General features: G+C 35.9%; 2 protein-coding genes across 2 annotated transcripts; both read left to right on the top strand.

The window, feature by feature from the left end:
• Positions 1-2,537: 2,537 nt before the first annotated feature.
• Positions 2,538-3,488, top strand: LOC306662249 (taste receptor type 2 member 43-like; the record flags this gene model as incomplete). The annotated part of the gene is made up of 1 exon (XM_079141777.1): positions 2,538-3,488. The coding sequence occupies one exon, from the start codon at positions 2,538-2,540 to the stop codon at positions 3,486-3,488; it is 951 nt and encodes a 316-aa protein (XP_078997903.1).
• A 5,720-nt stretch (positions 3,489-9,208) lies between these two features.
• LOC306662248 (taste receptor type 2 member 14-like) lies at positions 9,209-11,186 on the top strand (the record flags this gene model as incomplete). Its single annotated transcript, XM_079141776.1, has 2 exons — positions 9,209-9,249; positions 10,245-11,186. Exon 2 carries the CDS (start codon positions 10,248-10,250, stop codon positions 11,184-11,186), a length of 939 nt encoding a protein of 312 aa, XP_078997902.1. The 5' UTR covers positions 9,209-9,249; positions 10,245-10,247.
• Between the last annotated feature and the right edge of the window lie 2,856 nt (positions 11,187-14,042).

Raw genomic sequence — 14,042 nt, 5'->3', positions numbered from 1 at the left:
GTTTATCAAAAATAACTATATCAACTGAACTGCAAAATTTTCAAGCTCCTGTATTACAGCTTTCTACATCATACACATTCCTTCCACATTTGCTTAAATTGGCATACCAACTTCCATGTTTGTTAATATAACCTAAAGAAATAGCCACTGCATAATACATAAAAATAAAAATTAAAATTACATAGATATGATGTATATATGTATATTTGGTGAGAACATTTTAATACTTAATCTCACCTAGAAATGTAAAATGTTTAAGGTTTTAAACTTGAATGAGTACTGTAAGTTAATTTAAACTAATATTTAAATTGATATAAAGAATTTTTATAATTCTTGTTCAGTTTATTTGAACGCATTGACATTTTTTATATCTTAACATTATGTGGGCATATTAGTTCATTAGTAAACCTGTATAAAAGAGGCTTAGAAATTTCAAATTAACAATCCCAAATCTGATAAAAAGTAAAACATAAATCATGCTGAAAATACTGTGGGAGGCTGCCTTCAAATGAAATGTATGGAGACTACCCAATCTGTTGGAAGAGGAATTTTGATGGAATAAATTAGGTTTCTTGCAGAAAAATCCTTCTAAACTAGCAGTCTCTCCTGGAATTTTTTAAAAAAGGACCAACTTATTCAGAGTAGTAGGAGTTTAGTTTCTCCACTTTCTGGTAATTCTCAGAGTGTTGGGTTTTTGCATTTTTTAACCTCTTTAATCTCACTCAGAACAGAGCTCCTTTCCACTTAGAGACAATATAACATATTTTATTGATATTCTCCAGAGGAAGAAAAAGATATCATACTCACACAACAACAGGCAAAACTGTTCTAACTTGCTAACAGAGGCAGGGAACACTTGCTTCTTTAATTGTACTACAAAGCCTCAGAATAGAATTTATATAGAACACAAAAAGTCATTAGCACAGATATAAAAGTGCTGTTCTGTTTTCTTGAAGGGAGATATATTCTTGCATAAACAGTCAAATAGATATATACAAAGACTAATGAAATTCTGGTTCACTTGGACAATTTTTAGGGCCAACATAACAAAGTAAAATTTTTAAAAAGTTGAAAACATATGTCTCCTAAACATATAAAAGCAGCATGTGTCAAAGCTGTATTTAGTTCAATAATGGGGAAAGCAGTAGATGATAAGACTAGTTCTATATTCAGATGGTTTTTCCATCTGGGATCAGATTCCTTTGAAGAGTATCTTATAGAATTTCCACTTATGAAGTCCTGCTGGAATTTTGTTTGTCTGAGAATGTCTATTTTGCCCTCATTTTTTTTTTCTTTTGTGCTTACTTTAAAAGTAAACTTTAACGAGTTACTGTTAACATATAGTAAAATTTACCCATTTAAAATGTATAGTTTGGTGAACATTAACAATTATACACACTCTTGAAACAATAACTACAGTCAATCTTATCTCCTCCACGGGTTAATTTATACTTTTTCACAGTAGGGTTCCAGACAAACACTTGCTTTCTGCCTTAGTTTTGCCTGATTTAAAATTTAGTACAAGTGGAATCATATTGTAGGTACTCTTTTTGTCTGGCTCTTTTTCAATCAACATACTTTTTTTCATATAGTTATATGCATGACTAGTTTCTTTCTTCTATTGCTGAGTGGCATTTCATTCTATGAATATTCCAGCCTATTAATTCATTCCTCTCTTGATATATATTTAGGTTCTTTCCAGTTTTTAACTAGTGAATAAGCATCTTTATGTTTATTTATTTATTTTTTTGTGAACATAGGTTGCTATTTATCTTGAGTAAATGAATACATATGAGTGGAATAGCTTAATAGCAAGAAATATGTATATAAAATTGTCCTCCAACATAACTAAATTATTTTGTATTTACAGAAGACCTATATAAGATTTTCAGTAGCTTCATATTATTGCCCAAATCTGGTGTACTCAGTCTTTATATGGGCTTTCCTGGAGTTTCCAAGAAAGACTGGGGTGCTTTTGATAGGAAAAAATTGAATTCTTTCTACATAAATATGGTACTAAAAATTTTATAGAGGTGATGATTCTAGTTATGACCAAGCTTCATCCAATAATTTAAATACTCACTACATGTTCTAAGTATTAAATTCTAAAATTTTACTAACAAAAAACTGAAGTTTCTGAACACAAATTATGAGGAGGTTAAACAAGGAAAAAAATTCCAAAACAATGAAACAGAATATATCTTTATTTGCCTGCTAGCAAATGAGAATGTACCTTTCACCCCAACAACAGCTATGAAATATACCAGTGTATGACAGGGACATAAAATATATGAGTAAGAGTTAATTTGAACAATTATGGGACTGCACTGTTTTCCATAAACAGGACTGAATTCATCCACTAGCACTCTGGCATTTTCCTGCTTGACATTGGTCTCAGAATTTAAAAGAAATCTGAACATCACTGTGCATTCAGAAATCAAGTGCACATCGAATTTAAGCTCAGTATATTAAGGGAATCACATCTAGTGATACTAGGCCTGTCTTCTTTTTCCTTTTTTTTCCCCTGTAGCTTCAACATGGTTAATGTACTAGCAAACATTGCTTCCATGCTTATAATAGCAGAAATTGTCACTGGAAATTTTGCAAATGTTTTCATAGCCCTGGTGAACTGCATTGACTGGATCAACAAACAAAGGATCTCCTCAGCTGATGGAATTCTCTCTGTTCTGGCTGTCTCCAGAATTGGTTTGTTATGGATAATATCAGTAAATTGGTATTTAACTGTGCTCAATCCAGATATATATAGAAGACAAGCACAAATTATTATTTATATTGTCTGGGCAGTAACCAACCATTTTAGCACCTGGCTTGCTGCTAGCCTCAGCATATTTTATTTGACCAGGATAGCCAATTTCTCCAACTTTATTTTTCTTCACCTAAAGAGGAGAGAGAAGAGTGTCATTCTTGTGATAATGTTGGGGACTTTTATGCTTTTGTTGTCTTATCTTGTGATCGTTAGCATTTTGGATATAAAGCAGAGGAATGAAAACCCAGGAAATGTGACTCAGAATACTAATCCGAAGGACGTCACAAACCTTTTAAACATGACAATATTCACTCTACTGAACTCCATGCCCTTTCTTATATCCCTGATATGTGTTCTGCTGTTAATCTACTCCCTGTGCAAACATCTCAAGAGGATGCAGCTCCATGGCAAAGGATCCCAAGACTCTAGCACCAAGGTCCATGTGAAGGCCTTGCAAATTCTGATCTCCTTTCTCTTGTTACTTGCTGTGTACTTTGTGTCCTTAATTATATCGGGTTGGAGTAGTAATAAGACACTGAATGAACCAATCATGCTACTCTGCCAGGCTGCTGGCCTGCTCTATCCTTCAAGCCATTCATTTGTCCTGATTTGGGGAAATAGGAAGCTGAAAGAGGCCTTTCTGTCAGTTTTGTGGCAGGCAAGATGGTGTCTGAAAGAACGGAAACCACCAAGTCCTCAGATCAATAATGACACCGTGTGACTTCTGGTAGGTTTCAAACTGGTGGAATCGGCAACATTTTATGCTTCCTACCACTTTTATCATAGTGTATATATTTGAGAAATTTCTGAAGGCAGCCTTTTACTTATGCTTATTAAATAAAAAGGTATAAGCTTGTATGTTTGTGTGTATGTATGAAAGACATGAGAATGTTTGTCAATAACATACCATTATTTTATTCTGCAAATAATTACACAAAATATGACAGGATACAAAATGTGTTTCAGAATTATGAAGCCTTGTGGGTTTTATATACATATCCTATTTTATCATCCATTTGAAGAATTTATGATTTGTATTTATGCACTATGTAGAACTGTCAGGTTATTTCAGAAAATTGTTTTCCATTGTTCCTTGTACCACATATATGTATCGAAGTGTATTAGATTTCAGTGTTTGAACCTCCAACTGTTTTGGATGTCAAAACATTGAATTATGTCACATATCAAAAATGTATATTTGAGGTAACTTTATTTTTTCAAGATTCTTATTTCATGTTTAATAGACTAAACAGAATTATTAGAAAATATGCACACAATAATATTCAAGACTAACAAACATCTATAGAGTACATAGGAGTACCATAAGTTGTACAAAAGTATATTAGATTTAATACAAAAAAGTGAGAAGCTGAGAAAAAGAAACTTTCGGTAAAAGGGATGGAGAAAGTAGGATTATGATCATGACCTGATTTCAGTGCATTAGCATTTCCTTACACAGTGAGGAAACTCTTTTCTTGCATTTCCTGTAGTAACAAAAACCTTTTATTGACATTGAGATCTGATTTTAAATATTTAAGCTTTTCTCAAACCGTATCTAGACCTCTTAATTGCTAATTATTTCCTTCGTTTTCCATTCTTAAAATTTCCTTTGGCACATGCCTGTAATCCCAGCAACTCGGAAGACTGAGACAGGAGGATCACGAGTTCAAAGCCAACTCAACAAAAAAGAGAGGTGCTAAGCAACTATGTGAGTTGCTGGGGATGTGCTCAGGGTCGAGTGCCCCTGAGTTCAATCCCCAGTACCAATAAATAAATGGATAAATAAATAAATAATTTCTTTTGAGCTTAATAGGACTCTACATTTCCTTGTCTTAAAAATGTTCTCACTATAAAAATAATACAGAAATCATTACACATATTTCAATGAACATTTCTGCAACCATTAAAATAGCATCCTTGAAATTCATATGATAATTACAGAGAATTCCTTGAAGTTCTGATTTAGTATAATTTTGTATAAAATGTGGAAATGAGAGAAAGTGTGTTGATATAACCATTAATGGCAAGTTCTATAATGAAAAGAAAATGTATAACTTTTTGATAACTGAATTCTACTTGACTATATTCTTGGTGTTATGAAATCTTAACATTAACATTTAAAGCTTAATTTAGATCATCTTCACAACTAATTTTTTTATGTGTTTATCATTCATCTCCCCAGTACATTGTAAGCATCATTGAAGCAGAGATTGCTTTGTCTTATTTACTGTTTATTTCCAGCACCTAGAAGCTAGCACCAGGAATGTTATTAAAAAATGATGTTTTACTACATAAAATGGATGAATGAATGCATGAAATATATGAAGGCAGCTAAAGCAATAAAAATAAAACCCATCACAAAATCTTTAGGTTGCATGGATTTCTAGGTTCTTATTTTATGTTCAGGTTACAGGTTTAATCAAATGCAAGCATTTCTAAGAGCAAAAGACTAGTTATTCCACAATTCTAGCAAGAATAACACTAGACTATAAGACTTGATGCAATTATATCAGGATTGTGGAGAAAAGTTGGAACGCCAAAATTAGAAGTCATGACAATAGATGACAGTAGTTTTTAAAAAAGCATATAGAAATTCTGATAAATTTGCATCTATTTTTTTCTACTGTGAGTGACATTATTATTGTGATATATTCTAGTTACCTATTTTATACATAAAAGTGACTTTTGATTTAAAAATTCATAAATATACTTAGTAACCATTTTTTTTTTTCTTTTTTGGGGGATGGGACTCAAACCAAGGCATTATGAGAGGTAAACATTCTATCACTGAGCTACAACCCCAGGCCAACACCAACCAGCTGCCTTTCTAAAATGTTATTTTGATATATTCTTAATAGTAACCTTTCCAAATAGAATTTTTTTTTGTACCCAGTATTGAACCCAGGGATATTACACCTCTGAACTACATCTCCAGCCCCCTTTAAAAGTGTTTTTATTTTGAGATAGGTTCTCAGTAAGTTGCTGAGGGTCCCAGTAACCTACTGATGCAGATCTCAAACTTCCAATCCTCCTGCCTTCCAACTTACTGGGATTACAGGTGTGTGCCACAGTGTGCCTGGATCCCCAAATAAACATTTTATTGTTGTTCTGTAAACTTAAAGGAAATTGAACAAATAAAAATTGTAAAATTCAACAGATATCTTAAGCCTGGGGTTTCTAAAACCAGATTCAATGTCAGGGGTTAAATTGATGATATTTGGGAAGTCAGATCCAGGGTGGCATTCCAGAGGACATGGAATCTGAGAGGAGAGAAGATGGGAAACAAGGTGAAGTGATGTGTTTGTTATTCTGCTGGCTGTCAGTTCACAATGAGCTGAGAGAATCATGGTGCTCAGCACATGAGGGCACTTGATGCCCAGAACTTCCCCAGGAGTTTCCAAAAGTGATCCTGAACTTGCCTTAGTCCTTTAAAGAGGTGAAGAGTAGCAATTGGTCTTCTCAGTTCTCTGGTCTGCAGTTTGCCATTGTGCAGGGTTTACCCAAGGCAGAACCAACATCTGTTTTTTTAAGCCTTACATCATATAGCTCCTTGGTGGCCATTTACAAAGTTAGATCTCAGGCTTATTGGATGGAGTTCTGCTACAATGCAAAACAGAATGATAACCTGGATCACACAGATATTGACCAAGGAATTGTCCAAATACCTGAGGATATACACAAATTTGTGTCCAACATAATCCACCCCTTGGGCACTGAGGTGTATTTGTATAAATGTATGACTTTTTAGTAGTTGAGGGCCTTCTGCTTGGAGGGACCTTATGATTGTTTTAATTGTCTGTTTTTTCCAATTTATTTCTTAAACACAATACTCTTCTGATGAAGAACAGATGGCCTCATGCTAATTCAGTGGAGGGTTGTTATCCCTTCCCTATGAATTGTGTCAGAGACTTGCACAGCATCCTTGCCCACTTATGAGTGCCTCTATCAGTTTTGATCTGCTGAATCATCTGGCAGAGCAATGGACAGAGCATATTGGACATCAGTCTGCACAAGCTGTTGAGTCCTCTCCTGCTCTGGGGTCACTTGAAATTAGCCCCTTTGGAGATACTCCATGAATGAGTTAGTGCAACCTCCCTGAAAGTGGTGATATTGCCTTTAGGGAACAAAAAGGCCCAACAAACACTGTGGCACTTTTTAGTGACAAGAAATAGAAGATAGCTTGATATGAAACTTTAGAACAGATGCTTGCCTGTGTAGATCAGACCAACCACTGGACCCTTAGAACATTACTTATGGTGGAGCTCCCTAAATTCTCTCAGGTTCTTCTTCCTCCTGTAGTATTTTCCTCTTCTGTGATGTTATTATATTTTACAATATTTCAGGAACTTGCCACTTACTGCTTATGGGTACTAATTAATATAATATGACTAATATGTTATATTTAATGAGCACAATGTTTGGAAAATGTTAATGAAACTGGAAGCAGAAGAAGTGATGTAGTCCTAACATACCAGTGTGAGGTGTGCTATAACTCTCAACACAAAAATATTAGACTGATTTTTTCCCCCAAATGGTTATAGATCGAACATCATTCACCAAGTCAATAGTCAGGAACTAAGTGTCATTTGGCTCAGTAAAGATTCTGCTTGCTAAAGCATCTGTTATTGCAAATCAGTCTATAGTAATCTGCATCCATTGTATATTCCATCTGTCCATGGCAGGGTCAATATAGATTAATTTAATAGTGGCATGAGAAGAAACACCACTCCTGTATTTTCCAGTGTTTTGGTGGTGGCAGTAATTAATTTCATTCCTTGGAGAATATGGTTATATCTTGCTTATTGTCTCACAGTAGTGGATATGATAATGTCCATTATTGTAGAGACCAGGAGCAATGTGAGAGTTTTGCAAATGCTAAATCTGTCCATTTCAATTAGGTAAATAATCGTAACCCCATTAGACTAACCTAGGGATGGACATGAGTCCAAGATCTAGGGAGCTTCTAATATTCAGAAATTCCTATGCCATGCAGTAAACCACAAGGCTTGTTGGGTTCCTAGGTATTTGCGTCAGGTCAGATCTGGAAATCCCAGAGAATGTGGACGTGTGCCCTTTCCTCTGCTGGTAATGCTCCAAGTTTTTGGGAAATACCACATGAGGACATCCTGACTATTCCTGAGATGCGTTTTTAGTCCTTTATCAGGGGACTTAGCACTGACTCTGTTTCTTGGCTTATGCTCAGAGCTGGGTGAGCATTTCAAAGACTGAGTTCAGAAATTCAATTTTCTCATTTCCTTTTGGTTTTAGTCTTTAGCAGTCAGTAAAGCCTCTTCTCTGCAGTCTGCTGGACCTGCTCCATAAGGGTGTTGCTCTGAGTACTTCTTTGAACCTGACCTTGCAGGATCTCCAGTGAGTCTGTGCTGCCAGTGCTCAGGCTTCATCCCTCATGAGCTGTGAATGGCACTGAAGGAAACCTGTGTGCTTCCCAGGATACCACCCTCTCCTGGTTATACCTTGTTCACTGAGCACTGATTCTTGATTCTCTCTCTCTTTTTTGCTAGTACTTATTCTTCTCTCTAAAGAGTAAATACCAGGTGGACCAAGAGTTTAGTTTTACAAACCGAATCAGTTATGCTGACCTTGCTGCTGGTCTTTACTGAGAGTCTAGCTAAACAGTCAGTCCCAAAGAGATGAATAGCTTGACTGTTCAAATATGTCTGTCTGTCTATCTATCTACCTATCTATCTATCATCTCTCTATATTATATTGGAAAGTGTACTTTTCTTCTTTGATGGGAAAGGTATGTTCAAAAATAATGAAACATAAAAACCACAAAAAAATCTAGATAGAAGGGAGCTTCAATAATATTTTTGCTTGAATTTCTACTAAATCAGAGTGATACTGAGTCCAGAAACTAAATTTATTTAAAAGAAAAACATAAGTAATGGAGATTTATAGAGAGGATATTATCACTATAGATACAATGATGTAAGTAGAGAGATACATAGAATTTTGGTTGGTTAAACTCCTTTTGATAATTTGGTAAAGGCAGTCTTGAACGTGTCAAGAAATTTCTTTCTTTTAAATGAAATGTACTAACTTCTGAATACATCTAAGTATATCACTTCTGAAATGCATGCAGACCCTGCTCCTCTCTCTAGAGCCGACTTGTTATTTTGTTCTCTGGATGTAATTTTTGGGAATTATCTTCGGTTCCATCCTTGCCTTGCTGGAAAGGCCTCTTTCCCTAGCAGCTGAGGTTCAGGTGGAAACCTAACGTGTGTCTAGCCTGGAATGAGAGGTGCAGTGTTGGGGCCTCAGGAAGACCTGCGCTGGGGTGAGCACGGCCCTCACTGAGGACCTGAGTTCTGTCACTTTTCAAAAGCCCATGAAGCTCCTGTACCAGTGCTCCTCCACATGGCCCCACCCCTAGGGTTGTTTACTTTGCTCTCTGTCAAGTTTCCTACCTCCTCTTTGTTACAGAAAAGGAGTCAAGCTAACAACCTTCCTGCCTGTATGGGGTTGGTATGTTTTCCCTAAAAATGTTGTAATGCTGACCTAATATACTTTCTCGGTATGTCTCTTCCTTAAATGTCAGGCATTTGTGAGAAATTTCAAGGTATTTGAGATTCAGTTTCTTAGCCTGGTACTGCTACAAGGGACTGAGGTTAGCCTCAGACTACTCTTCAGCTATCAAAGAATGATTTTTTCAGGCTGCTTATTTCTCCTCTTGCCTAGGCAGCACATCATCTTTCATCTGCCTGGGTACCACTTGTGGAGCTTATGTTAGTGGGAGGTGAGTGGAGGGAATAAAAATCTGAAGGTCTCTGGTGCTAATGGGGGAAGAGTCTATCATTCTGAGCAAGGGAGAGGTAGAGAAGAATGTGGTTCTTGCTATGTCAACAAACTCATCAACATCAGTGAGGGCTTCATGGCACAACAGGAAGATTTCCACTGGTTTTCAGATGCACAGATAAAACAGTCCCTAGTTTACTGGCTATTTATAGTAATACTGCATCAGTTATACTGAAATCATTTTTTAAGCAATGTGTTAACTATCACAGTAATAAGCATGAGGTGGACACATAATGCATGTTGAATAAATGAAAAAGCTTAGTTATTGAAGTGGAAAATAAAGGGATTTGGATCCAAATTAAATGTTTATGTGTGTGTGTGCATGCGCATGTGTGTTTGAGAGAGAGAGGATGTAGACCTTATAAAAAGTAAAATGGTAAATATTGTTTTCAACACTTCCAGAAGAGCTTTGAACAATATGTGCATAGTTTTTGTGCAGAATAAATTTGAAGTATTTAAAGAATGTCAGGGCTTAGGAAGTTTTACAAACCATTTAGATTATTTTTGCTATCTATATATTGAATTCCATAGTGTATATGAAAAATTTTAAAAGCCAGTATATAAATTATGAATATTCAAGAGTCAGATATACATAGTATTTAAAATGAATACCTTAAGAAATCTTCAGCAGTATGTTAGAAATTGGGACATTCTCTTACAGACAATGGATTCTATCATACTGAGAACACTGATAATCGTGTTAAGTGTGGAATTCGTAATTGGGAATTTAGGAAATGGATTCATAGCCCTGGTGAACTGCGTGGACTGGGTCAAGAGAAGAAAGATCTCTTCAGTTGACCAAATCCTCACTGCTTTGGCACTCTCCAGAATTGGCGTGCTCTGGTCAATAATTATAGCTCTAGTGTTATCTTTACAGAATTCACATCTGTTGATGATTGGAAAAATCATAAGAATACTTACTCTTACCTGGATGGTGTCCAACCATTTCAGCATCTGGCTTGCTACAAGTCTCAGCATGTTTTATTTTCTCAAGATAGGTAATTTTTCTAACTCTGCTTTTCTTTACCTAAAGTGGAGAGTTAAAAAGGCGGTGTCAGTGATTCTGCTGGTGTCTCTGGTCCTCTTGTTTTTAAATATTGTACTGATAAACAGACAAATGGATGGCTGGATTGGTGGACATAAAGGAAACCTGTCTTACAGTTCCCATTTGAAGAAGTTCAAACAATTTTATAGGATTAGTGTAATCATCAACACTGTTTTCCTTTCCATGCCCTTCACTGTGTCCCTGGTGACTTTTCTCCTGTTAATCTTCTCTCTGTGGAAACACCTGAAGAGGATGCAGCACAAAGCCAGAGGGCCCAGGGATGCCAGCACCACGGCCCATGTGAAAGCCTTGCAAACTGTGATCGCCTTCCTGCTGCTGTATGCCGTTTTCTTTCTGTCTCTTGTTGTGCAATTTTGGATCTCTGAGTTTCTGGAAAAAAGTCTAATGGTTTTGTTTTGTTTGGCTGCTGGAATGGTTTTCCCTTCAGGCCATGCATTTGTTCTGATTCTGGGAAACAGTAAGCTGAAACAGGCCTCTCTGTCAGTGCTGGGGCGACTGAAGTGCAGGTTCAAAGATGTGAACACCGAAAATTCCTAAAACATTTTGGGGATCATCTTGTGTATTCTAGAGGAAAATCAATTCATTAGAAATTGTTGTATGCTATCAATGTATGCTTTTTCAATATTCTTCCATTCTCTGTTTCTTTGAGAATTTTACAAAAGTTATGTTTCGACTAAGCCCTACTTGAACATATTACAGCTTTATCAGAATGGAATATATATTAATATGCTTATAAAAGAAGGGTATGAGTATAGACTACTTAAATATAAGAACTTTTTATAGTAACTTGATACAGTTTCTTGTCACTCATTTACCTTCTTAAGTCTTTAAAATGATTAGCCTATTGATGGGTTATGTAAAATAATATTCCTACAAGAAGCCCTTGAAGAAAAACAGAAAGATGGTATAGCTCAGGAGGAGGGAGGGGAAATTAGCCAAGAATGAATCTCTCCCAGTAAATCCTTTCCCCAAAACAATGGACCCTGAAGGAAGCGGGTGGATACTGAGTGCTGGGCTCTGGACTTTGACCTTCCCCCATTGCACATTGGTCCTAAATGGAGGCACAGTATACATAGAAACTCTGGGAAACAATCAATCCCAGGGAAAGAAAAGCAATGGTTGAGATTTGAGTACTCATCCCTAGGGATCTGGACTCCTATCTGTCCAGGCAACAACGAGTTTCAACCTTTCTACAACTGCCTTCCTAAGTTCTAACCTGAACAAGTCCCTGATTATCTGAATGGAACAATCACCCTCATTGTACCATATAAAACTAAAATCCCTTCTGTAACCAATGGCCATTTTCACATCCAGAAAATGAGCCCCTACAGTGCCTGAGTATTCAAATGAATTAACAACTTCTCTGAATATGTTGAGGTCTGTATCCCTCATTTTGTGTTCACACCTATGATTATAAGATATACATGTGTATATATATGAGAGACACAGTCAAAATGAAACTGTATAATTATATAATTTCCTAATGTAGAATATATGCCTAAAGTTCCTGATGAAAAATGAAGAATAACATTTAGACTAGGAAACCAGATGCACTAAATACAATGTTTCAAATATAAGACCCAATTAAAAGAAGCTTTTTAGAAATTCCTCAGAATCATGAAGCTACTTTATTTCAATAACCCTATTTATATTATTAATTTCATCAAGAATTCCTGGAACATAATAACATTATTAGGAATACATAATTCACATTTTGAAATATGTTGCATTGTTCTAGTACAAGTATGTACTATGATCCATTTTAATTTTAATTTTAATATACAAGAATACTGAATGATTGCTAATGATGGTCTTTTTGAATGTCATCCTGGGAAACTTTTTTTTTTTTTTTTTTTTTTTTTTAATTTTATGTCATCATGTACCTGTATATTACTAGAGTGAAAAACAATCATGTTGTCATAGGAACAGAAATTCAGAGTAATTTGTGAGTGACCAACAGGTAATCAACATGAACTTTTATCATGGATATATGTTTTTAGTATTGACTCCAGTAGACAGGTAGACATTTAAAGTAAATAAAAAGTTACACAAAGTTAATGAGATAGGTGAAAATTTAAAATTAGTTCAAGAGGGGAGATAAAGAGAAGGAATCATGGTCATGTGTTGTGTGTTCAGTGTTGTTAAACCTTCAGGGAAATAGAAGCCCATAAATTTTTAGAAATGAAGAATTCTTAGTTCATGACTTCCTTTCACAAACAGATCTGGTTGGTTGGTGTTTGTATAGGTTTTCTTTTTTAATGTAATTATTTATTCATTGAAAACATGTATGTTAAACATATTTTCTCTGTGTCTTTGGAGATATTTTGATAAGAAACAGTTGTTATGAAATAAAAAGTGGATGTGTGTAATAGGTAACCTCTAAAAAGAGGATAACATAATATTTATGTGGCTGTGAAGCCAGAATTAAAGACAGGGCGTTAGTATAGATAGATGATTGTGTCATTTCTGGAAAGTCGGAGAGGGCCCCTGGGAGATTGGAATGTCATTGTTTCCAGATCGCTTTGATTATCAGGATTACCTGACTATACTATTCCTCCCAAAAGGTTGCTGACAGGCAGTTGTTAATTAATGCCCCCTAGGCTGCTTCCTGTCTGGATCACTCCATTTGGCCCTACTTACTGCCCACCTGCTTCTCACCTTTTGGCCATCCCACAGGCATTTCCTGGGCCTAGTCATGTATGCAGGAAGGAGAGAGAAGTGGGGAGAGAGCAGGAGAACAAAGAACGTTAAACTCTATAAAAGGGGCAGAGTGTTCTCACTTCTTGGGATACCAGAATACCAGCTGTAGCCCCCTTCTCCCTTCAGGGAGAAGTCTATGTTACTACTTTTAAATAAAACTTGCTTTATATGCTTGCCTTGGTGTGCTACTCTAATGTTCAAACTTCAACATTTGAGGAAGCAGAACTTGTCACCAATAACCGGTGGTATCAGCAGGTAGACTGTATGTTTACTTTGTACCTTCTTAGTGCACACATACATGAAATGCTATTTTACATGTGAAGATATCGTGATGCTGAGATGCTAAAAGACTTATCCAGCAGAACATGGAGATGGCAGCAGAAAGTTTGAGCAATAAACCCTGGTAGAGGGAGGTTCCCCTCAATTCAGTGACACATCAATAATAAGACGTTGCTCACAGTCACTTCTGGAACCACGTGGAAGAATGCTCAATTTTGGTGGTTATATTAAATGTTGTTATTTTTTCTGTGACATTAGGAACTTAGTTAATGTGTCCACAGAGAGGTACAGATATTGTTTTTGTTTGCTAATTAGAAGGCCTTGGTAATGTGTCACATGAGCTTTGTGTCTTTAGCTGATTCTCTTTTCTTTTGCAGATGCATATCCTATCATCTGCATAAAATATTTTATAGT

This window comes from Sciurus vulgaris (assembly GCF_902686455.1).
Source record: "Sciurus vulgaris genome assembly, chromosome: 5".
In the NCBI taxonomy this organism is placed as follows: domain Eukaryota; kingdom Metazoa; phylum Chordata; class Mammalia; order Rodentia; family Sciuridae; genus Sciurus; species Sciurus vulgaris.
This window is presented reverse-complemented; position numbering and strand designations above follow the sequence as displayed.